General features: G+C 39.5%; 4 protein-coding genes across 4 annotated transcripts; all 4 read left to right on the forward strand.

Moving 5' to 3' along the window:
• Positions 1-5,582: 5,582 nt before the first annotated feature.
• Positions 5,583-6,236, forward strand: LOC132765601 (taste receptor type 2 member 1-like). The gene has a single exon (XM_060759879.2). It carries the CDS (start codon positions 5,583-5,585, stop codon positions 6,234-6,236), a length of 654 nt encoding a protein of 217 aa, XP_060615862.2.
• Positions 6,237-10,005: 3,769 nt separating this feature from the next.
• On the forward strand, positions 10,006-10,911 carry LOC132765600 (taste receptor type 2 member 8-like). The gene has a single exon (XM_060759878.2). The coding sequence runs from the start codon at positions 10,006-10,008 to the stop codon at positions 10,909-10,911; it is 906 nt and encodes a 301-aa protein (XP_060615861.1).
• Positions 10,912-20,961: 10,050 nt separating this feature from the next.
• On the forward strand, positions 20,962-21,840 carry LOC132765599 (taste receptor type 2 member 9-like). The gene has a single exon (XM_060759877.2). The coding sequence runs from the start codon at positions 20,962-20,964 to the stop codon at positions 21,838-21,840; it is 879 nt and encodes a 292-aa protein (XP_060615860.2).
• A 2,522-nt stretch (positions 21,841-24,362) lies between these two features.
• LOC132765597 (taste receptor type 2 member 143-like) lies at positions 24,363-25,259 on the forward strand. Its single transcript, XM_060759876.2, has one exon. It carries the CDS (start codon positions 24,363-24,365, stop codon positions 25,257-25,259), a length of 897 nt encoding a protein of 298 aa, XP_060615859.2.
• The last annotated feature ends 1,288 nt before the right edge of the window (positions 25,260-26,547 follow it).

Raw genomic sequence — 26,547 nt, forward strand, 5'->3', positions numbered from 1 at the left:
CACCAGCTCTGTCTTCTACTGTGCTGTCGCACACTGGGCCTGTGCATATGACTGTAGAAAGGACATAAATTCTGTGTGCCCAACGGGACGCCGGGGCTGCCTCAGATTAAAGGCCCTTGGACCTCCCCAAAACAAAGTTCTGTAGAGGCTTAAAGTAAGTACAACAAAGTTCTGTATTGATGAAAACAAACAGGTACTTTAAAGCTTTCTTAACAGTCTATAGGCTCTTTCAATCTTGTTCACTGGGAACAGGCACTATCTTCTTAACTGTAATTAACTAATGGGGAAATCCTTAACTTCTAATCTGGACAATCTGTACTTGCCTCTGTTGGCGTGGAGCCCCTGCACCCGGTACCAACTGCGTTTGGCTTCCGCAAGTGACCCTTACCAAGCAGAGCTTTGTAGACTTCCAGGGGAAAAGGAGTTCAGGTTTCGGTGATGGCTGGCTGAAGTCCCTCAGCAAAAAAGCTGTAATGCTGTATGATCCTCGGCCAAGCTGTGGGCTGTATAACCCCAGCCAAGCTGTAAAGCTGTATGTCTCCCAGCCAAGCCGTAGAAGACGAAGCTTTCTACAGGAGCTCTTCGTTTTATGTCCTGTGCGAAAGGCTTCTCTGTGTGGACTGACTCAAAAAGGCTCCTATTCCCTCCAAAACTCAAAAAGGGGTGGGACCAGGGAACCTAACTATAATTGACAGGTGGCTTGCCCTATGATTGCAAACTATAACAGGAAGCCACACTGCTGCAAAATCCCAAGCCTGGGATTGCAAACAAACATTTAATGCCAAGCAAATAGAATTGGAGCTCCTGGTACAGCTGTACCAGCACAGTACCTGTTTTTTCATGAGATGCGCTCAATCTCTTTCCTTAAATGTCAGGTTTCCTTTACATTTATTTATTTATTTAATGTATTTTTATACCGTCTTTCTCAGCCCGAAGGCAACTCAAGGCAGTTTACAATCGGCATAATTCAATGCCCCCAAGAACATAAAATATAATTTAAAACATTAACATATAATATAAACCATATAAAAACAATAGGAACAATAAGAACAATAAAACACAAGTCCTCAGAGTCTCATTACTAAAATTATTTTCCAGTTGCATCGTCCAATCGTTCCGTGGATCTAAATTAGCCAGTTACACTGCATTTGCAAATGCTTGCTCAAAAAGCCAGGTTTCAACTCTTTTTTGAAATGTTTGGAGGGATGGGGCCGATCTAATATCCCTAGGAAGGGCTTTCCATTGCTGAGGGGCCATCGCTGAGAAGGCCCTGTCTCTCATTCCCACTAATCGCATCTGCGAAGGAGGCGGGACCGAGAGCAGAGCCTCCCCAGACGATCTGAAAGACCTAGATGGTTCACAGGGAGAGATACATTCAGACAGGTAAGCTGGGCCGGAACCGTTTAGGGCTTTAAAGTCTAAAGCCAGCACTTTGAATTGTGCCTGGTAGCAGACTGGCAGCCAGTGGAGTTTGGCGCAGCAGAGGAGGTGTGTTCTCTGAGCACCGCTACTGATAATAACCTGGCTGCTGCCTGTTGGACCATTTGAAGCTTCTGGTCTTCAAAGGCAACCCCACATAGAGCACGTTGCAGTAGTCTATACTGGATGTAACCAGAGCGTGGACTACAGTGGCTAAATCAGACTTCCCAAGGTACTTCCCTTTATCCAGCATCACTCATGTTTCACATCTAGTCCCATTCAACCTTTCAGAAAATGGTTTTCACCTATTTCCACAGAGCCATTATTCAGGAGTTACAGTCAAAGTGCTAAGATGTTTTAGCATTTATTAACTAATTAAATGCAGCTTCTGCATTCATGGGTTTTCCCATCTTCGGATTGAAAATATTTTGATGTTTCCATTTTATATAATGGAAACATCAATGCCACTATATATAGCCACTATATATAGCAGGACTAGGGAACCTACAGATTCTCTATCTATAGGGGGGTCCCCGACCAAAAGCCCAGCAGGTACTAAGGCATTATGATCAATTTGTTTTAGTGCTATGATTGTTATCATAGAGCTCATTAGTTGTTGGTTGATGTTTTGCTTTTATATTTTGTTATATTGTTATTGTTTTATTCTGTTTTATGTTGGCATTATATAGTTTAATGCGCTATTTTTATTATGCTGTTCGGGTTTGTCCCCATTGTTCCCCCTTTGGGAAGATGGAGTGGGATATAAAAATAAAGTTGTTTTTGTTGTTGTTGTTGTTGTTGTTGTTTTACTGACACAAAAGCACAGTATTTCACAGCAAACAAGATCTATATACTGGATTTCGTATCACAAAATCACAAGTCAAACACTTCCCAAGCGTCTAGGACTGTGTGATGTATTTTCGAATGATGCGCACAGATCAAAGTAAGGTGGCCTTTTGCAGTTGACAGATCATGATTTTGTCGAAGTTTATTGTTTCCAAATGCCAGCTGAGATCTTTTGGCACGGCACCCAGTGTGCCAATGACCACTGGGACCACCTGTACTGGTTTATGCCAGAGCCTTTACAGTTCGATTTTGAGGTCTTGATAGTGGCTGAGTTTTTCCTGTTGTTTTTCCTCAATGCGACTGTCACCTGGTATGGCGACATCAATAATCCAGACTTTTTTCTTTTCCACAATTGTGATGTCTGGTGTGTTGTGTTCCAAAACTTTGTCAGTCTGGATTTGAAAGTCCCACAGTATTTTTGCATGTTCATTTTCCACGACCTCTGCAGGTTTATGATCCCATCTATTCTTTACTGCTGGCAGGTGGTACTTGTGACATAAGTTCTAGTGAATAATTTGGGCCACAGAATTGTGTCTTTGTAGTCCGTCTGTGTGATTTTCTTGCAACAGCTGAGGATATGGTCCATGGTTTCATCAGCTTCCTTGCACAGTCTGCATTTTGGGTCACCAGCTGATTTTTCGATCCTGGCCTTAATTGCATTGGTTTTGATGACTTGCTCCTGGGCTGCAAGAATCAGGCCTTCTTCTGTCTCCTTTTTCAGAATTCCATTCGTGAACCATAACCAGGTCTTCTCCTTCTCGACTTTTCCTTCAATTTTGTCAAGGAACTGCCCATGCAATGCTTTGTTCTTTCAGCTGTCAGCTCTGGTTTGGAGTGCAGTTTTCTTGTACTGACTCTTTGTCTGCTGTGCTTTGAGAAGTTTCCGATTATTGACTTCAATTAAAGCAGGTTCTTGGCTTTCCTTGACATACTCTGCCTGAGTGTGTTTTTCTTCTTCAACTGCTTGTTTGACTTGTAAAAGTCCTCTGCCACCAGACTTTCTAGGCAGATAGAGCCGGTCAACATCACTGCGAGGATGTAATGAATTATGAATGGTTATGAGTTTTCTAGTTTTTCTGTTCTAATTGTCCAGTTCTGCCTGCGTCCAGTTTATGATGCCAGCAGTATATCTTATGACAGGTATGACTCAGGTGTTTATGGCCTTGATGGTGTTGTCTCCATTGAGCTTGCTTTTGAGAATTGTTCTGACCCATTGAATGTAGTCTTTGCTGACCACAGTTTTCAAATGTTCATGTTTGATGTTGTCCAGCTATAGTATGCCCAGATATTTATAGGCCTCTGGCTGGTGACACTTTATCGCTTGGGCATTAGGCATATTTATGCCCTCACTTTCAATGATTTTTCCCTTCTTCAGTGCCACTGTCAAACATTTGTCCAAATCAAACTCCATGTTTATATCCGTGCTAAAGATTCGGACAGTGTTAGTCAGAGACTGGATTTCAGTTTTGGTTTTCCCATACAGCTTCAGGTCATCCATGTACAGCAGATGTGAAATTTTGTGAGATCTCTGAGACATTTGATAGCCGAGGTTTTTTTTTTTTGTAAGATTGTTATTATTATTATTATTATTATTATTGATATTTGTTGATTTTCACTTCTGGAAACCAAAGCTGTGTTTACATGGTGGCAACCTCTTCTCAATTAATCTGGATTCTGTTTGAAATCACCTGTTATCATCTTCTGGCCTTTAAAATTCTCTACTCTAATTGTTGAATCAAATAATCTGATTTACATAAACACTTCACTTAAGCATTCTTAAATATTAGAATGTCAGGAAAAATGAAGTGGGAAATGAGCAGACATTTTGGTACTATTATAGGGTGATCAATCCCGGCATTGAATGTTTGCTGTTTGTATGTTGGGCTCCGCCCTGAGTCCCATTCAGGGTAAGAATATAAATGATTTTAAATAAATAAATACATAAATACATAAATAAGGTATTTATTATACACACTCCTAGATACATAAACATACAATTCCCCTTGGAGGAATCAAAGACTTGGCAAAGTGTGCCCTTGATTCATTACACTGCATTGCATGTAAGGCATCTATACTTTATTGGATACATCATGTGACCATCACGATTCTACAAACTCATTAGCAGAGTGCATCTATACTGTAGGATAAATGCAGTTTGACACAACTTGAATTGCCATGGTTCAATACGCTAGAATTCTGGAAGTTGTGGTTTTATAAGGTCTTTAACTTTCTCTCCCCAAAACTTTCTCTCACCAAAGAGTACTGGGGTTTCCATTGTCAGTGTTTTCCCCCTTTTTTGCATGGCCTCAAAGGCCTTGTTCAAGAAGTACTTTAGAGGAAGTGAGGAAGATTCCCTAATTTGATGCCCATGTGAGGTGCATTTTCTGTGTCTGGGAAGGCCACAAGACAAGCTCTCATTCCATTTGTTATTGCTTCACAAGCTGAGTCTAAAGAATAAGAAATTCCTGACTCAGGGTCCACCTTTGGAGCAGTACCTTAAACATATGGAAATTATTTTAATCTAATTATGTTATATCTGCAATGCAGCAGGTGAAAAATCATCATGAAACACTGTGCTTCTACACTTCAAAGAAGAACAAAAAAATAGCAAAGGTCAATGATGCTGACAAGCCACCTCTTGCTCTTTTCTTCCAGATGTTTCCTCCTTTCAACACAATATCACACCCTCTTTTTTATACTGGGGAGGAAATTCTGAGCCTGATAAAGGGATGGTCTATGTCAACACTTCTTTTTTGCAGCCCATCCCTGATTGATGGAAAACCATGAGACAGATATATTTACCTCCATGGCCTGTATCGGTATCATGCATCGTAGAAAGAATTTAGATAACAGCCTCAACCATTTGCATAGTCTGATTCATGTGGAAAGAAGTTATATATCAGCCCAAACCTTTTGCATAGGGTTTTTTTAGTAATATTTTTGAAACATTTAAAAAGTATCCCACAGGTCTGCTACTTGCATTTTGCATCTCAGCTCAACAACTTTGATCAACTGAGTGGATGCCTTTTTTATAGCAGAAAACAACCTGCAACATTCATTCAGGAAATATGTCTTCACCTCCGCTCATTCTCCTTGTTCTAGCTCTTGTTGACTTGGCTCTCAGTGGACTTATCTCCAATGGCTTTATACTTACAGTGATTCTCAGGGAATGGAACAAAAACAGAAGCCTTGCCTCCAGTGAACAGCTCATTCTGAGCCTGGTTCTGTCTAACCTAGGGGCAACTCTGTTAGTGCTTCCAATGTTCATCAATGACTATATTTTTTGCATGTTCACAATGTATATTGCATATCTAATAATGTACCCTTTAAGTGATTATTTGATCCTTTCCAGACATTGGTTCACTGCTTGGCTCTGTGTCTTCTATTGCCTCAAGATTGTCAAGAGCACCCATTCCCTCTTCCTTTGGTTCAAACTGAAGTTATCATGGCTAGTACCACGGCTTATTGCAGGAACTTTGGTTGTTTCCTTGTTTATTGCTTTTTCAATGTTCTTCTCTCTCCTTAGAGATGTCCAAAGCAACATGACAATGATTAATTCAAAAATTAGTACAGAAATATTACGGAATCGTACTGTTGATGTGCCTAAAATCTTCTTTTTAATTGCTGGCTCTGGTTCACCCCTTCTCATGATTTCAATTTGCTCCATCTTAGTTGTGGCCTCACTCTGTAAACACATCTACCGGATGAAGTGTAAAGAGCACTATTCCAGGAGCATCCAAACGAAAGCTCATGTCAAGGCAGCTGGGACTGTGCTCTCCATCCTCTTCCTTTACATTTCCTTTTATATGGTGCAGACCTTATCTATGACTGTAACTATGGGAAAAACTGAAGGGACCTTTCTCACAATAGTGGTGATTGCATATCCCTCTGCTCAGGCTTATATACTGCTACTGGTTAATCCCAAATTAAACCAGGCAGTTAATCAGATGCTTCCAAGAAGAGTCACCTAACCTGCAAGGACCACACTAGATCCTTCATTCACATATTTTATCCCAGTATACTATATTTTTAAAAATAGCACTCACTTGGGGTGGTGAGGCAGAGCCAGGGAAAGACTATCATATGGGAGAAAGGAAGCTTTTAAAACCCTTTATCACTGGTGTGGGCAGACTGGAAACAGCTCTCTCGTATATTTATTTATTATTATTTATTTCCAACATTTCTATCCCATCCTTCTCGACCCTCGAAGGGAGACTCAAGGTAGCTTACAACACCAGCAATTTGATGCCGACAACATACAAAATACATTACAACAACATTATTCAAGAAATAAAACATTAGATTAAAATACATTAAAGCATTATTATTCATAAAGTAGCCGGATCCAGATCTGATTTAGCAACCGACAACTCAGTTCAAAGCCTGTCCTTGTCAGAGTTCAAACATTGTGAATACTGCCAAACCTACTGTCCAAACGCCTGGTCCCAAAACCATGTTTTGAGCTTCTTTCTAAAAGAGGGATGAAGCTGACCTAATTTTGCTAGGGAGAGCATTCCACAGGCTGGGGGCCACCACTGAGAAGGTCCTGTCACCAGTGTCTTCAACATCTCATTTTAGGATTAAGCACTATTTACTATCAATTGCAGGTAGCCTAGATTGGACCCATTATAAATAATGGCTTTGCTTAAACTCCAACACCACAGTTCAAAAGCATCGATCTTCTGAAGGGCCACCCCCCTTATTAAGCTTTGCTGGCTAGGGCAATTGAGGATTAGAGGATAGGTACCATCAAGGTGATGCATACCATATGCCAGCAAATATGGAAAACGCAAGAATGGCCACCAGACTGGAAAAAATCAACTTATATCCCCATACCAAAAAAGGGAAATGCGAAAGACTGCTCAAACTTCCGTGGCCCTTATTTCTCATGCCAGTAAGGTAATGCTCAAGATCCAGCAATACATGGAAAGAGAGTTGCCAGATATTCAAGCTGGGTTTAGAAAAGGCAGAGGAACGAGAGACCAGATTGCCAATATCCGCTGGATAATGGAGAAAGGCAGGGAGTTTCAGAAAAACATCTATTTCTGCTTCATTGACTATTCTAAAGCCTTTGACTGTGTGGATCATAATAAATTGTGGCAAGTTCTTGGAGGGATGGGCATACCAAGCCACCTTGTCTCTCTCCTGAGGAATCTGTACAAGGACCAAGTAGCAACAGTAAGAACTGACCACGGAACAACAGACTGGTTCAAGATTGGGAAAGGCGTACGGCAAGGCTGCATCCTCTCACCCAACCTTTTTAACTTGTATGCAGAACACATCATGCGATGTGCGGGGCTGGATGAATGCAAAGCTGGGGTGAAAATTGCTGGAAGAAACATTAACAACCTCAGATATGCAGATGACACCACTCTGATGGCCGAAAGCGAGGAGGAGCTGAGAAGCCTTCTAATCAAGGTGAAAAAAGAAAGTGCAAAAGCTGGGCTGCAGCTAAACATAAAAAAACCCCAAGATTATGGCAACAAGAATGATTGACAACTGGAAAATAGAGGGAGAAAATGTGGAGGCCGTGACAGACTTTGTATTTCTAGGTGCAAAGATTACTGCAGATGCAGACTGTGGCCAGAAAATCAGAAGACGCTTACTTCTTGGGAGGAGAGCAATGTCCAATCTCGATAAAATAGTAAAGAGTAGAGACATCACACTGACAACAAAGATCCGCCTAGTCAAAGCCATGGTATTCCCTGTAATAACCTACGGATGTGAGAGCTGGACCTTAGGGAAGGCTGAGCGAAGGAAGATAGATGCTTTTGAGCTGTGGTGTTGGAGGAAAATTCTGAGAGTGCCTTGGACTGCGAGAAGATCCAACCAGTCCATCATAAAGCCCGACTGCTCATTGGAGGGAAGGATACTAGAGACAAAGTACTTTGGCCACTTCATGAGGAGATAGGAAAGCCTAGAGAAGACAATTATGCTGGGGAAAGTGGAAGGCAAAAGGAAGAGGGGCCGACCAAGGGCAAGATGGATGGATGGCATCCTTGAAGTGACTGGACTGACCTTGAAGGAGCTGGGGGTGGTGACGGCCGACAGGGAGCTCTGGTGTGGGCTGGTCCATGAGGTCACGAAGAGTTGGAGACGACTGAACGAATGAACAACAACAACAACCATTGCACCAAACCCTGGAGAAACTTCTGAGCTTCTGTTCCCAAGCTCCTAGAAATTCTATTACCAGTGTACAATTTCCTACTTGGTATAATTTTGTGAAACCTCTACTGAACTGAGATTTCAACAAATACCTCTTGGGTACCTTAAAAAGAGACGCTTAGGAATCCCTTACACATCATAGAAATGCACCTATGTTTGTAGATTAAAAATATATCTCACTATTTTTATATTCAGATCCTAGAAAAAGATTCTTGTCACGTGTTCTAATGCTACATCTTGTCTGTACACCTGAGAAATTGGCTCGTAATAATTTATCTATTACATACTCTGTAGTTCTGTTTTTAGTGGCTGTTGAGAGACTGTGTTTTTGCATTAATGATCATAATGAAATAAGGCAATAATAGGAAACCCACTCCACTACTGGAGCTAGCATAGTTTTAAATGACTGATTTTAAAGTAGATTTTAGTGTTTGTGTATATTTATAGTTATTTTGTGTCCCGACATGGAATGCTTGCCGTATATATGTTGTGCTCCACCCTGAGTCCCCTTCAGGGTGAGAAGGAAAGAATATAAATGTTTTAAATAAATTTCAAATAAATAATGTTTATTTTTATCCCACCTTTTTCTAATATAGAGACTTGAAGCACCTAACAACTGACATGACACAATCTAAATTAAAAATCGAGCCAATACATTAAAATATGAATATAAAAAAAATTATGTCACGAAGTACAAACATTAAAATATAATTGAAATACCATTAAAATACTACATTTAAGACTCTACTACCCCCCTCCCCTCCCACATCATCCCTAGAAGCCTGCCTCCAATCAGGTATATGCCTGATGGCAGAAGTATGTTTTCATCAGTCTACTAAAGGCAGCAGGGATGGAACCCCTCCTGGTCTCTCTTGGGAGGGAGTTTCAGAGCCTGGGAGCAGCCACTGAAAATGCCCTCTCCCGTGTTCACACCAAATGCACTCGAGAGGTTGCTGGGATATAAAATTCTAATAGGCACATAGGGCGAGAGAGACTGTCCTTCAAATAACCTGGACTCAATACGTATAGGGCTTTATAGGTTAAAACCAGCACTTTGAACTGTGTCCAGAAACTGGTTGGTTGTAAGATATATATTTAAGATAGAAAGAATTCTTACAACCATTTGTTTTCAAATTTGAGCATTGTAGTAGTATGTTCCTCTTATTTTATATTTTGCACAGGCTTTTCTTTGTGCACAGTAAACATATGTCTGCCTACTTACTGTTATAATGGCAACGATTCTCACCATGTTTTTTTTTACTTGGAGAAGATATTTATTTGGAGAAGGATTCAAGCTGTGATTGTTGCCCAGTCCTGATTTGTAAAAAAATAAATAAAAAAATCATGAGACAGCTCCTTGCTTACACTTTGTACCAGAATCATGTGTTATGAAAAAGAGTTACCAGCCAGCCTTGTTCATTTTGCATAGTTTGATTATAGGTTCATTAACATGATTCCAAAGGGATTTAAAAAGGACATCACAGACTTGGGACCTATAATTTCCATTTCAGCTCAACATCATTTCCACTGATTGGAAGGCACCTTTATAGCCAGGATTAGAGGCAAAAAAGAAATATGTTCTCTCCTGCAACTATTGCCTTCGCAGTAGTTGCAATTGTCTTTGCCCTCGGGGGATTCATCTCTAATGGCTTTATAACTGCAGTCATTCTCAGGGAATGGACCAAATCCAGGAGCCTCGCTTCCAATGAACAACTCCTTCTGAGCTTGGCTGTGTCCAATTTCTGGGCCACAGCATTACTGATTCCATTTTACATCAATGCCACCTTTAGGGATGACAGCATCAGCAACCTCTTCCTGTTGCCAGGACTATACCTTCTTGCGACTTTTGTCATCATGTCCAGATTCTGGTTCACTGCCTGGTTATGCTTCTTCTATTGCATCAAGATAGTAAACAGCACCCACTCTCTCTTCCTCTGGTGCAAACTGAGGATACTGTGGCTAATACCCAGGTTTCTAGCAGGATCTCTGTTCTGCTCATTTCTTTTTTCTGCGTTTGCATTACAGTTTACTTCTAGACAAATCCAAAGCAACATAGCAGTGAATGTTACAAACACAACTGAAGTGAAGACATCGAAGCATACACTCAATACCTTTGAAGCCTTCTTTTTAGCTGTTGGTTCTGGTTGTCCTTTTCTTGTGGTTCTACTTTGCTCCATCTTAGTCGTTGCCTCACTTTGCAGGCATGTCTGTCGGATTACAGGTAAAGACATCCATGGCAGGAGTCTCCAAACCGAAGTTCACATCAAAGCAGCCTGGACAGTGCTCTCCCTCCTGCTCCTTTACATATCATATTATGCAGCACATACCTTGTCTATTATTGTGACCTTGGGAAAAGACGAAGGGATCTTGGCAGCAATGGTGAGAATTGTGTACCCCTCTGCCCAGGCTTCCATCTTGCTGCTGGTTAACCCAAAGCTAAAGCAAGCAGCTACTCAGGTGCTTCAAAGAGTCAAGGTGTGATGTTCATCCACAGATTTATTCCTGGGATTATTAAATGGGAAAAAAATAACTTGTGTGGGGTGGAGATAGAGCAAAACTGTGGTAAAGACACAGATTTTTGTAAAACTCTAGCCACTGCTCTTTGTAAAGGAAGAAAGGTTTTAATTGGTAGAAACTGAAGATTTGCTTAAAAAGTTGACATCAGAGAATGAGGTGGGACAATGATTCCAATGATTAGCAACCACTAAAAATTAAATTTCTATCATCTCTTCTCCAGTTCTGAGGTTCGTATATACGCAAAATACATTTAAAATATAACGTACATGATGGGAGCAGTGTGGTGCAGTGGTTATGACTATGAAAACCAGGTTTCAATTCTCTGCTTCACACTGGGAATCCACCAGGAGACCTTGGGTGAGTCACACACATTCAGCAACCAGAAAATACAATGATAATGTCATCTTATGTCACAAATATTTCCAATGCATACCTCATTTCCTCTCCAGTTCTGAGGTTCTGTATTAGCTAGATATCCTTTAAATATGAAGTACAAGGCGGTTTTTAAACAGTGTATTTTAATATTGAGACAAATGTTTTTAATTTTTATGTATGCATCTAATGATACCATGTCCTGGCATTGAATGTTTCCTGTATATATTCTGTGCTCCATCCTGAGTCCCCTTCAGGGTGAGAAGGGTGGAATATATTTTTAAAAAATAAATAACATAATAATGTGAAATTGTATCAGAAAGAATAGATTCAGTTCAACCTCCAGAAGCTCAGCCACCTGAAAGTGGACAGTCACCAAGAGGCATTGATGGATTTTGTTTCCCCTAAAAGCAGCCCAACTATCAATTTTACCTGTATGAATTTAGCCAATATCTATGGCTCATTGCAAAATTATAAATGGGAAAAAATTGGTTAAAACCATGTATTCAAAATGTGTTTGTCATCAAATATCGGTCTTTCAGGCGGCATAAGATACAGTTCCACATATCACCTTTGATTTTATTTTGTGTAAATAACAGCTTTGACAGAAAATTATCTATTCAAATTATTTTTAAACAGAGTTCTGTTGTATATGAATGCCATAATAAAATTAATTTGTAACTTTATGTCTGTCAACCAAGGAGCATTAAATTATATGAAAATGTGTCATCAAATGATTTCAAATGACTGGAAATAAACCACAGTTAACTATGAAAATATCCTGAATGAGAATGCACTAACTGACTCCATGCAGTTTGGGACCCAAAGCTTATCAGAAAAATGAAAAGAAATAAAAAATAACATTAAAATGCAATCATACCTCATTTAGCACTGCCCGTCAAAAGAAATTTCTGTTTTACACCCATCCATCCCCCTTTCCCTCCTTCTATTTGTCTCATTGGAATGGTTTTTAGCAGGGTCAGTATTTGGAGGATAGCGAAGGAAGGTTGGAGAAACATAGAGTTTCAGTGTTGGGTTGCAGTGTCTTGTCCACAGTTAGCAATACAATAAACAAAGCTTGATCAGGGAAAGAGCAGAATTCTGCTTTCATCATGTTTCCCTTCCTACAGCAGTCAAGGTATTCACCAGCCGCCTCCAGTATCCCTTACTGTGCATGTATGAACAAAAAAACAGAGAAAAGGAGGAATAGATTATTCTACCCACGCAACTATGGTCAGCATATTGAGAAAGCAGAGAGCTGTAGAACTGGCCACTAAAATGAAAATCCTAAGTAAATGGAAGCTTGTAAAAAAAAAGTCACCCCTGGATGCATTTTGGAAGAAGCAGAGACCGTTATTCCAAAATGAGACTGTTTTCTAGAGAGCGTTCCTGTGGTCTCTAGTAAATTTAAAATGTTGTTTATTTATACAAGATTTTCCTAACCTGGTTTGTTCTTTTCAAACATGCATTTTTGAGTCTAAATAAAAAGTTCGCATCTTATTCAAGTCTTCTTTTTTGTGGTCCAGAAACTTATCGCTATTTCTTTCTTCCTTATCAAAAGAGACTATCATACTACAGTATTAAAATGCTGTTATTTCACTTAAACGGGTATGGCAGCCTTCCGAGGAATCCTTCTTTTCTCATCATCGTGGTATACTGTTGTATACCAGAGCAAGAACACCTCTGTACTTAATCACCACACCAGTTCAATAGTCAGGAAGCAGTTTATTGAAGAATATATAAAAGCAAAGCAGTAAAAATGGTAAAAACAGTATAATCCAGAGAAATGAAATAATCCATAAACTTCAAGGTACAAAGGTAAAACAATAAATCCACAGATGTAAAACTCAGGCAGTGAGGCAACATGAAAATCAATACACAGAACTCCAGAATAATCCATTGGACTTGGTACCAGGAACTTGACAGATTTGGAACATGAAACTAGAAATTCCCTTGGAACAAGAAGCTTCTGAAATGTCAACGTTGCCCAGACTAAATCTAAAAGCTTTTTCTGTGATCGGATAGATGACGATGAATGATGGACAACGAATTCACTATGACGACTGACCATTGTTATTATGTGATTGCATTTTGCTATTATAACATTTTAATCTAATATGTTATATGATGTTTTTAATGATTGTTTTGTGATTTTATTGTTGGAAACCGGCCCGAGTCCCCCGATAGAGGGGAGAAGACCGGTATACAAAATTGCTAAAAAAAAAAAAAAGAAAAAAAAAGAAACCAACACACCAGGTTGAGAACAAGTCACAGAGGTTAATATGATTCAGCCAAAAAGGATGCAAGTCCAAGCAATTTCTTCAAAAGTTGCCACCATGAACTTACAGAGAAATACATGACATCTTAATAATAATAAAACAATAAACTTTATTTATATTCCACCACCATCTCCCAAAAGGGATTTTGGGCAGCTTACAAGACACTGCAGTGCAGTATATAACATAAACAATATAAAACAATAATTTTATGTGATAACATAAAATTATTAAACAACCAATCTTACACAGTTCTGACAGCCATTCAAATCTCCCACTCCCTTCCACGGTTGGCTAAGAAGAGGGCTGGCCAGAATCTGTGTTGGGATTGACTGGAAGCTTTGTTGATGCCACTGCCTCTAGGAGGGGATTCTCTTGATGAGAAGAATGGCAGCCAGGAATTGGTCTAAGCAGAGAGCCAATCAGCTGCAGGGATGCCCCCTGGGAAGGTGCAGTTCATGAGGAAACAATGACACAGAGATGCTGATGAGGTTTTGATTACCTTAAATGCTCTGTTCCATGTGAGGCAAAGATATGGAATTCAGAAGACAAAGGTGCAAGGCTTAAAAGACAAAGATGTGGATTTCAATGTAAGGACTTGGCAGTCCATAAAGAAAGTTAATGTATGCACGTTTCCTAAGCCCCTGATTCTACAAGAGTGGCAGGCTCTCAGCCTCCATTTAAATGGACAATCACCCTGAGCTTATCTGGCTGGTAAAGAGGATCATCTGTCTTTACATACACACAATGGTCTAGGCCAGGGGTTCTCAAACTTTTTCAGCTGCGGAGCCCTTTTTGAAGGAAAAGCCCCAAGAAATGTTTATATGTTGTATATTATATTATATATAATGCATATATATCATGTATGTGCAAACCTTTGGACACAGAGGTTGCATCACATTTTAAAATTTGGCAGATGGGCTGGGTGAGTGGCAGATGGTTGGAGAATGTTTGTATCAACTAACTGAAAAGAAACATGAACAAATTCCTATGCACACTGCACATATCTCATTTGTAGTGCAAGAAGGAAAGAAAGGAAAAAGAGCAATACATTATTATTATTATTATTATTATTATTACAAAGACTGGATGGACATCTTTTGTGGGTGCTTTGATTTGTGCTTTTACTGCATGACCAAAGGGAGTTGGACTGGATGGCCTCTGGGCTTGCTCCTATGTATTACTATTACAACTACTACTACTACATAGCTGATGTTTTGTCTTGGACTACATTTATTAGGCCACTGCAAGTAGTAATTCTGAATATTCTATTTTCAACTGTGTGAGTTTCATCCTGTTCTTCATTATCTTCAAGAAACATGATAAAAGGAAAACCATTCACAAATCCCGAATTCCATAAAAGAAGCTTCACTGGGATTTACTTCTGAACAAACAAATGTAAGGTTTTACTCCACTGGGCTTTCTATATGGCCATTCTTTTCTCATTAAATTTGCATTTGTTCCAAAGAATCCAAACATTTCCTAATGACATTATGTGTAGATGGATTTCTGTAATGCTCAAACATCTTTCTCTTCTCTCAGTCTGATATGAAGAATCTTATTCTCATCCAAGAGAGCAAGTGACCAAGGCATAGAGCCGTAGCAAACTAGGATTTTGCGAGAGCAAACTAAGCCAGCACGAGCGATGCTCCTCCTCTTTCTCCGCCTATTTCCCTTTGCTAGGGCAGCGTTGCGAGCAAACGCTCAGGAAGCTTGCGCTCGGGCTTGCTCTGAAGCCCCGCCTTTTTTCCCCCGGAGGCTGCTCTTTCTCTTGCTAGCGTGCCTGTTTTCCATTGCAGAGGGCAGGGATGCGAGCGTACGCTCACAGTTGAATTCTGCCAACTGCGAGAGTACACTCGCATCGCTTCCCTAGCAAGGGAAAACAGGCACACTAGCAAGAGAGAGAGCAGCCTCGGGGGAAAAAAAGGCAGGGCTTCGGAGCGAGCTTGAGCACAAGCTCGCTCTCGCTTAAAGTAGTTTGCTACGGCTCATAGAGGTACTGCAAGTATAATGTTTTTCAAAAATTAAATGCATTTTTTTTGAACTGACTGAAACATCAGCTGCAATAAAAGGAATGCAAATCAAGGATAGGTACAGTTACCATCGGGCTATACTGAGGATACCTATTTGCATTTCACTTTCTACAGACATCAGTAAACAAATCTATGTATCCATTCAAACACTAAAAGAATATCATAATAGAAGCAGATATAATTTAAGATAATAATCTTTTACATACTGAAACACGGATTTGCCATATTCCTGGCCCTGGAATCTGGACATCTAATTTGCATATTATGTAAATTATTGTGATCAAGAATATTCTTAATTTGCATTTTTCTGCCATTCTGTTTCGCTGTTGATATTATTTGTATAGTAATGATTTCCAAAGATAACTACTATATAGTAATGTTGAAAGTTCTCAGCCTGGAAGTGAGAGTTCTGATTCCTTGTTACCTTGGGCCATTGACACCTTTATGAGATGCACTCTTTTGACCTTGTCACACAGAGCTAAAATTGGCGGCATGTGTCAATTTAGCCACGGTCACCCATGGAGTTCACTGGTTTCCATCAGATGATGTCATGTTGGCTCCGTGGGTGAAGGAGGGCGGAACTGGTGTACCACCGTGGCAACACAGGAAGCTTCCTGCATTGCCATTTACTTTAATGGGGGTGGGGGGAATCCATGCGCACCACGCTTTCCCCCATGGGATCAACAGCGGCAGGAGCCAAACAATGTGGGGCAAGGAGCAGCGGCTTACTCACGCCTCCTAGCAAGGCAAAGCAAGGTGAACCTTTTTTGGTGGCCGTGCGATGAGGCCATTCGTCTCATTTTATGCGCACAAAGCAGCAGGCAAGACTGGGGAAGTGGATTTGTGACAATTGAAGGGGGCTGGCTGCAAGAAAATAGATTGAGGTTACTCCTTTTTGCCTAATAAATAAGCAGATGGGGAAATTCATCTTGTTTGAAATTAAGAAAAAAAGTTGTGTCTTTGGAAATCTGGCCTTCCACTTCTTGTCCTCTCTTTGCAATACAACAGCAAGAAAGTCAAAACTTTCTTTTTCATTCCCTGAAGAATCCTTAGAACTGAGTAACAGAGTAGTAGTAGAGTAATGGATCTGGTGATAGAACAAGATTCCCTTTTCGCCATGAAACTAGAAACACAGACACATTCCTTAAAAAGTTTTTTGCACTTTTCAAAACCATTCCCACACCTCTCCCCTTTGAGCAGCTTGATAAATCATGCAGCATTCACTGCAGCACAGTCGTTTTTGACTCTATAACTGCTATAATAGTAGTAGGATAACAACTAAAATAATAAATCCAAAGAAATAGGTGACAGCAAATAAGAAAGAACAAAGAGACCTCATCAACAAGATCAGAAAAATTCAAAGGAAATTTAAACCAAGAGTGGGGATGCGTCATGACTAGCATGACAAAGTAGAAAAATAACACGATGAGTAGAGAGCGAAGATAATGAGAAACGAGGCAACTATGCTGAAGCCTTTTGAAGAATATTATTACTGTTTGAGTGTGTTTAAAGGGTTTATATTGATAGTGTTTGGGGTATTTATTCATAGATTTGTTTATATGTATAGTTAATAAAGATGATTTAAAAAGAAAACAACAATTGGAAAAATACACTGAGAACTATATGGAAGTGATGAAAGGGTGAGAGATTTATTCAAGGAAGAACCATTTAAAGATGAACCTGCAATTTTAGAAAGTGAAGTGGAAACTGCCCTCTGGACACTTGGGAGAAATAAATCACCAAATAAAGCTGGCATACCAATATAGCTGCTTTAAGCTACAGAGATAGAATCTATGCTAATTAAAATTAAAACTAAAACTAAAACCTGTCAATAAATATGGAAAACACTTAATGTGCAATCCAGTTCTCAAAAAAGAGTTTTTCAGGGATTGCAGTTACTACATGACCATTGCATTAATTTCCCATGCAACCAAAATGATGCTCAAAATTCTAAAACAAAGTCTCTTAACACACATAGACTGAGAAATGCCAAATGTCCAAACTGGATTCAAGAAAAAGACACCAGGAACCATGTTGCATATTTCAGAAGAAAATCAACCTGGGCTTTAGATATTATAGCGAAGCCTTTGATTGTATGGATCATGAAAACTATGGATTGCTCTTAAGAAGTGACTATGACACAACATTTGATTATCCTGATGAGTCTGATTGAGGACCAGAGGCTACCACCAGGACAGAACACAAAGAAATTAAATGGTTGCCAATTCACTTTGGGTCAATCAAGACTACATTTTATCACCCTTCTGTTTAACTAGTATGATGAAAATATATGTAAAGCAGGATTGGGGTAGAAGGAAGGAGATGTGAACACTGAAGAAAATAATAATTTTGAGACACGCATATGACATCAAACTTTTAGCAGAAAATACCAAAAAGCAAATAATTGAAGAAAGTCAAGGAAGAAAGTTTAAAAGCAGGTCCCATATGAAGAAAACTAAAACAAGGAACACAAATTATTTACATAATTTAAAAATAGAAAATGAAAACATTGAAATAGTAAAAAAAAATCCTATACCTTGATGATGGTTCTGGTCCAGCTTACTTGTCCAAATGCATCTGCCTCTACGTCCCACCTCGTAATCTAAGATCATCTGGGGAGGTCCTGCTCTCGCTCCCGCCAACATTGCAAACACATTTGGCGGGGACGAGAGCCAGGACCTTCTGTGGCTTCATCCCTCCTGGCTTTCAGGAAAAAATAGAAATTATGGTTTTGGGTCCAGGCTTTCAGACAGCAGACATAATCACTTTGATGGGAAATTGAATGGTAAGGCAATACAGCTGAGGATACTGTTTTATTGTTTTAATTAATGCTTTATGTATTTTAATGGTTGTTGTATTATTTTAATTGTTTATATGTAGCAGCATCGAATCATTGCCAAATGTAAGCTGTCCTGAGTCCCCCCTTTGGGGGTAGAGAAGAGACAGGGTAGAAATACAATAAACAAACAAACAAACAAACAAACAAATAAATAAATATTGTTGAATGCTTTCATGGCCGAAATCACTGGGTTGTTGTAGGTTTTTTCGGGCTATATGGCTTGAAAAATGCCTCTAGACCATGGCCATATAGCCCGAAAAAACCTACCACAACCCAATAAATAAATAAATAAACCATGAATCAAATTGGAGACAGCAGTTCAGAAATCAGTAGAACACTAGGACTTGGAAGGGCAGCTCTGAAGGAACTAGACAAGATCCCGAAGTGTAAAAATATACAGTACGACCCCCATATCTACAATTGAAGCATTTCTGGACTTACCATGGAAACAAGATACTGTGCAAAATAGCAAATTGCACTGAAATAAATTACTTCCACCAGACATTATAGAATCACCACAGAGAAGTCAGAAAATGTCTAGAGTTATTCTCTGTAGGAATTGCATTCTATGATAATTTTCCATGGAAACATGCCATTGAATTGCCTGGAGAATCTAGAAATTTTTAGAGAGAATATATCTTGTCAGATGCCGTAAGTGAAACCACAGTACTAGTTCCACAGGTACCAGGTTTGTATTGTATCACTGAATAGTAATGTTAAGCTATCAATGACATTTTATTTCCAAATTCTGTTTTTGATTGCAAAATCTGGATAGTGAATAAAGGCAAAAGGAAGAAAATCAACTCATTTGAAATGGGTAAGAGTTGTGAGGATATTGTGGACTGCTAAAATTGTCAGTAAATGGATCCTAGATGAAATTAAGCTTGACCTCTTATGAGCAGCCAAGATGAATAAACTGAGACTGTTCTACTTTGGCCTTATTATGAGAAGACATGATTGACTAAAAACAATAATGCTTGGTAAGGTACAAAGCAGGAGGAAAAGAGGAAGTCCACATCCCAGAAGAATAGGAAATCATGATCCCGAAATGTGAACAGGGCTGCTAAAGGCCATATGACTTGGAGGCTCCACATCCATAGGGTTCCCATATGTTGAAGTCAGTTTATAGTACACAAGAAACAAAAGATAGGGAGTGAAGGGACAGCTAAGTCACCTGCCAGGGCACTCTACAGAAGTGGACACACTGTGGTGGTCAGAGGGCCATGCGGGTTTCCTCTGAAATTCAGAGGATTTCCCTATGTGTCAGCAGGGACCAAAAGAGGCATTTAATCTCTCAAGGTCAATTTAGATATTTTGGGGCATCCCTCCCACATCATTATAGAGTACTGCTCATAAAAACATCATTTTAAGTATTGTTTTGCTTTTACAGACAAAATAATGTTTTTTTTTCCCACCAGTGGGGTTATTTCAAAGGGGTACCAGGAAGTTTTAAAGATTGTGGGGGGAATTCAAGGGTCAAACTGGCTCACTCTCAAAGACTGCATGTAGGCCACGGTTGATATTACACTTATTCTAAAATTTTAGAATTGGAAAAGTGCCTAGGGCCATCCAGTCAAATCCCTGCCATGAGGAAACACACAATCAAAGCATTTGAGGACCATCCAGCCTCTGTTGAAAAACCTCCAGATGGGAAGTTTCCACCATACTCCAAGGGAGCATATTCCACTATCAAATAGCTCTTATTGTGATACACTCTTCCTAGTGTTTAGGTGGAATTTATTTTCCTACATTTTGAATCCATTGCTCTGTGCCTTAGTTTATGGAGGAGAAGAAAGGATGCAGAAAGGATGTCCTCAGTAAGACATCCCTTCAAATATTTAAACATGGCTATCATGACTCTCTTATCTTTCTCTTCCCCAAGGTAAACATATTCAGGTTCCTAAATCATCCTTCATAGGATTTGGCTTTCAGGCCTTTTTATCATTTTGGTCACCCTTTTCTGGACACGTTACAGGTTCTCAATATCCTTCTTGAATGGTGGTGGTCAGAACCAGACACAGTGGTGGTGCCCAGACCTCATTATTCCAAGTGAGGTCTGACCAAAACAGGGTAGATTGGTACTATTCCTTACTTTGAGAAAGAGGCTATAATCCTATCAACACAGTCTAAATTTGCATTGGCTTTTTTTTAGTTGCCATGGTATCCTGGTCAAAGCCAATAAAGGTCTGAAAGCTGAACATTAAAGGTTCAGACAAAAGACCAAGACAGGAAGCACCCGGGAATGTTTTGCCAATACAAAAAGGAAGCAATAGGAAAGGTGTTCTGTGTAGTCTGCAACAAACAGAAGCACCAAGGAAATAGGCAACATGAGAAACTCATTAATTTGCATAGTCTGATGAATGGTTTGTTAAAATAATGTCCAGTGCATTAAAATGGGCAGTGCCTCTGCCCAGTAATCTTGGATGTATAAATAAAATCCTGCAGAGCTGCCTGTGCAAAAACCAGAGGTTCAGGAGACACGTCTTGTCCCAAGATGATTGCCTTTTTGGTAACTGCAACTGTTTTGGGCATCAGCGGGCTCATCTCTAATGGCTTTATTGTTATTGTGATGATCACTCAATGGACTAAATGCAGGAGACTTGCATCCAGTGAACAACTTCTGCTAAGCCTGGGTCTGTCCAATTTGTGGGCGACAATTTCCCTGAGTCTGTTCCACTTCAGTTTCTCAGCTGAATCTGATGTCAATTCATTAAATTTCCAAATATGGTACTCCTTTTTTTTCTTTTGTATTACATTCAGATATTGGCTCACTGCCTTGCTATGTTTCTTCTACTGCATTAAGATTGTGAACTGTTCCCATGCTTTCTTCCTTTGGTGCAAATTGAGGATATCATGGCTGATACCCCGGCTTCTTGTGGGATCTTTGATCATCTCCTTGCTTGCTTTCATTGTGACATTAAGTACCAGGCATACACCATCTCAAGAAAGCCCCACAGCCAATGCTACAACAGTGACCCAGAGAAAGTCGCTGAAAGACACTTTCAAAAGATTTGATGTGTTCTTTCCAGCTCTTGTATCTGGTTGTCCTTTCCTTGTGGTTTTACTATGCTCCATTTTAGTTGTTGCCTCGCTCTGTGGGCATGTCTGCCAAATGACAAGTAAAGATTCCCATCTCAGGAGTTTCCAGACAAAAGCTCATATCCAGGCAGCTTGGACTGTGCTCTCTCTGCTATTACTTTTTCTTTCATTTTTTGTAGCACAAGTGATTATGATGACTACACGTTTAGGATTCAACGAAGAATTATTTATTTCAGCAATTCTGGTGATATACTCTCCAGCTCAGGCTGTCCTTTTGGTGTTGAACAACCCAAAATTAAAGCAGGCATTAGCTGTGATGGTTCAAAGAAAGTAGTCTTAATGTGTAAGGACCAAAGTTGATGCAATTGTTCCTCTTCCCTTATGGGTTGTTTTATGACACAGATTTGGCCTTGGACCATGGATATAGGTGGAAATTAAGTATTCTTTCTTTCTACAGTGAAGATAGTAAACTTGCCAGCTTTGCCTGCCATCTAGCTTCTGATAACTCCAAAGTAAAACACACATTTTCCCATATGCTTCAGCCAGCAAAGCCTTAATGTTTCAATGAGTATAAATGATGTGGAGTTTTCCTAGTTATAAACTAAGTCTATTTGTAGGTTTTGTCTATGTATCTTTCCCCCCCAAACATTTCAAAAGTTTTTGTAAAAAGTCAGGTGTCAAAACTTCAGTCTTCATTTTGATATGCCTTTTTTATACATTTATAACATCTTATACATTTTATAAACTTACAAAAGAAACAAGAATTGACACTGGAAGCTCACCTGGACTGGATATAATGAAGACAACTTTGCTATCTCCATAGTCATGACTGGATTATGTCTCCTTTGCACCTGATATTGGTACAATGCTTGCTTTGGTGCAAAAATAATTTGAATCAAAACATAATTGGAACAAAGTATTAAAAGCTATTCCTCCATTTCACAGCCCTATGCAATTCAGGTGCTCTTGCTTTAGGTATTTATGTCACACTGTTTGCTGCTTTGAAAAGTGGAATAAAAGTAAATATAATAAATAAATAAATATATTAAAAATCAAGATTAGCAGAGATAGTGGCAGACTAGGTTTAAAAATATTGGTTGCCAGGAGTCAAAGAGGGCCTACTCACAACTATAAGATTACCATTTAATCTTTGTAAGAAATAAATGAGTTAAAAATACATGTGGAAAAAAGTTACAATTAAAAAATTCAAAATAGCAAGCCAGCATAAAATGTAGTTGCATATTGTATAATATTAGAACTTCTAATATACTTTGAAGTTACTAAAAGGTCATTAACATTTTTAATCTAATGCCTAATATTCAAGGAGCCCCACATGCCATAGGGTAAGCTGCATCCTAACTGATCTGTCACTTGCCAGAGAAAATATAGAACAAGAAATTTATCTACTTTGTCTTCCAATTGGCCACAAATCTGAAAGGTAACATTTTCTGAGTGTTTAGGACTGACCTTTTGTCACTACCATCCTTAAATGGAGCAGAATTATTCATTGGATTCATTAGTTTGATCAAGGAATTAGACATGTTGACCTAAAATACCAAGGATTGCAACCTCACGTTGGATACATGGATGACAAAGAGAGAAGTTTCACAGGCTATTATTGGAAAAAAAAGCTTTACTAAATGCGATTGATGAAAATTCATAACCTCTGATTTTGGTGCTCAGGATTATATCAACAACTTGGTTCAAGATATAGATACAGTGGTTGACAATAATATACAGAGAAGTTATGCAACCATAACAAATATGTTGTACTTTATGATTGGTGAAATAATTGATTTTCCTAATACTGGACAACCTTATTCTATGAATGGCTTAACAGAATGATGTTTCCATGAAGCAGTTAAATACAAACTTTTCTGTCTTGGTGGTACATTTATTGTAATTTTACCAGTTATCAACCTAACTATGTATAGATATACAGTATTTTCTGGACAGGTATGTGTTTCCTCTTAATAGTTCCCATCTGAAAACTCAGGTCAAGGTCAATATGACACTGCTTCTGATTCACTCCAACAAAACAGGCAGCTAGCAGCAGCTTTAACCCCTTGAGGACCAAATTCTGATGAGTACTTTATTTTGTCTTGATATGCCTGATTTTTAAAACCCATAGCTAGCTGGCCTGTAGGAGGTCAGTGATAAGAGGAATAGGCTCAGGCCATCACAGGAGAGCCCCACCAGGCTAATGAGAATTATTTTGGAGGGGTGCTAGGATATTTGAAGAGTTGATGTGTGTCACAGGGAGTTCAAGTGTCACACTGGCCCACATGCAGGGGCACTGTGTAGTCCATGGTACACACAATTCTTAACTTGATACAGACGTAGACAAGAGGCCATGACAGGAACTGTTGAGTGAAGCACCTGGAAAAGGTTTTACCAAAAGTTTGGTCAATACCTTTCTCATACAAATCAACAAGACAGAAAATGTGGACTCCTCTGTAAAGGCCTGTGCAACTATTCTTATCTTGACTTTGAGTTTTCATCTTTTAGCAGTTGTATCTCCACACTCCTGCAATGTCTTACCTTAAGAGGCAGGGAAATGAGCCCTTTCTATCAAACTTCTTTCCCCCACATAGCCAACAAAACTGCTGTTTTCCTCTGATACAAAAATCAAGTTAAGGGAAGGCAGTTCTATGTAATCTGCAACAAACAAAAGCACTAAGGAAATAGGCAACATGAGAAACTCATTAATTTGCATAGTTTGATGAATTATTTACAGTGCATTAAAATGGAGAGCACAGGTCTGCTACAAGCATTTTCTACCTCTGCTCAGGAACGTTTATTTTATAAATAGAAGGACTAACTGCTTCCCATGCAAGGACCAGAAGTTCTGGAAATATGTCTTCTCCTCCCACGACTCTTGTCTTACTGGTGACTGAAGCTGTCTTGGCCATCAGTGGGCTCCTCTGGAATGGCTTTATTGTTACTGTGATCATTCCGTGGACTAAATGCAGGACCCTTGCATCCAGTGAACAGCTTCTTCTAAGTCTGGGTCTGTCCAATGGGTGTGTGACAGTTGTCATTGGTGTACTTGACTTAAGTTTCGCATTAGAATATAATTTCAGTTCTTTAATTTCTGAGATATGGTTCTCCTTTTTTTTCCTTACTGTGATATTCAGATATTGGCTCACTGCTTTGCTTTGTTTCTTCTACTGCATCAAGATTGTGAACAGTACCCACACGTTCTTCCTTTGGTGCAAACTGAAGATATCATGGCTAATACCCCGACTTTTGATGGGATCTATTATTATCTCCTTGTCTGCTTTCATTGTGACATTAAGTACTATGCATATACCACCACAAGAAAGCCCAGTGGTCAATAATACAATGGTTTCCCAAGGAAAATTATTGAAAGACACCCTCACAACTTTTGATGTGTTATTTTTAACTTTTGGATCTGGTTGTCCTTTTCTTGTGGTTTTATTGTGCTCCATTTTAGTTGTTGCCTCACTCTTTGGACATGTCTGTCAAATATCAGGAAAAGAACCCCATTTCAGGAGTTTCCAGGCAAAAGCTCATATCAAGGCAGCTGGGACAGTGCTATCTCTGCTATTGCTTTATCTTTCATTTTTTACGGTACAGACTTTTTCTATGACTGTATATAAAGAATGCAATGATGGATTTCTTTGGGCAATGATGGCTGCATATTCTCCAGCTCAAGCTGCCATTCTGGTGTTGACTAACCCCAAATTAAAGCAGGCATTATGCTCGATGGTTCAAAGAACAAAGCTTTAATATGTGAGAACTAAAGCTAATGCAGTAATTCCTCTTTATTTATTCTTTGTTTTATGTGCACATAACTAGTCTTGCACAATGGATATAGGCAGATATGAAGCTGTCTTTGTACAGTGATGATGCTGGACCTCCCAGTTCCATCTTCCATCTTCCTACATCTTGAAGGCTATACTTGATGTGGGTTTTCTCTGGGCAGTTATACACTGTGGTATTCCAGTAAAATAAAAGCAGGAGAATAGGAATACAAAAGGGAAGAGACAACTGAGTTAGTGAAAGCTTTCTAGAAAGGCTGACTAAATGTTCAAATGTAAGTCTTTTTGTGCTGTTGTTTATCCGTTCAGTTGCTTCCGACTCTTCGTGACCTGATGGACCAGCCCATACCAGAGCTCCCTGTCAGCCATCACCACCCCCAGCTTCTTCAAAGTCAAGCCAGTCACTTCAAGTATACCATCCATCCATCTTGCCCTTGGTCTGCTCTTCTTCCTTTTTCCTTCCATTTCCCCCAGCATCATCTCCAAGCTTTCCTGTCTTCTCATTATGTGGCCAAAGTACTTTATCTTTGCCTCTAATATCCTTCTCTCCAGAGAGCAGTTGGGCTTTACTTCCTGAGGTATGGACTGGTTTGATCTTCTTGTGGTCCAAGGCACTCTCAGAATTTTCCTCCAACACCACAATTCAAAAGTGTCTATCTTTCTTCTCTCAGCCTTCCTTATGGTCCAGCTCTCACATTCATAGCTTACTAAGGGGAATACCATTGCTTTAACTATGTGGATCTTCATTGCCAGCATGATATCTCTAGTCCACTGTTTTATCGAGATTGGTCATTGCTCTCTTCCCAAGAAGTAAACATCTTCTGATTTCTTGGCTGCAGTCTGAGTCTGCAGTCTGCAGTAATCTTCGTGCTTAGAAATACAAAGTCTGTCACTGCCTCCACCCTTTCTCCCTCTATTTGCCAGTTATCAATGAGTCTGGTTGCCATAATCTTGTTTCTTTTATGTTTAAATGTAACCCAGCTTTTGCACTTTCTTTTTTCACCTTGGTTAGAAGGCTCCTCAGCTCCTCCTCACTTTCAGCCCCCAAAGTGGTATCATATGCATATCTAAGGTTGTTACTGTTTCTTCCAGCAATTTTAACTCCAACCTTGGATTTGTCAAGCCTCACACGTCACATGATGTGTTCTGCATACATGTTGAATAGGTCGGGTAAGAGTATACAGCCATGCTGTACTCCTTTCCCAATCTTCAATCAGTCGGTTGTTCCATGGTTGTTATACAGATTCCTCAGGAAA

This window comes from Anolis sagrei, chromosome 2, assembly GCF_037176765.1.
Source record: "Anolis sagrei isolate rAnoSag1 chromosome 2, rAnoSag1.mat, whole genome shotgun sequence".
NCBI classification, from domain to species: Eukaryota; Metazoa; Chordata; class Lepidosauria; order Squamata; family Dactyloidae; genus Anolis; species Anolis sagrei.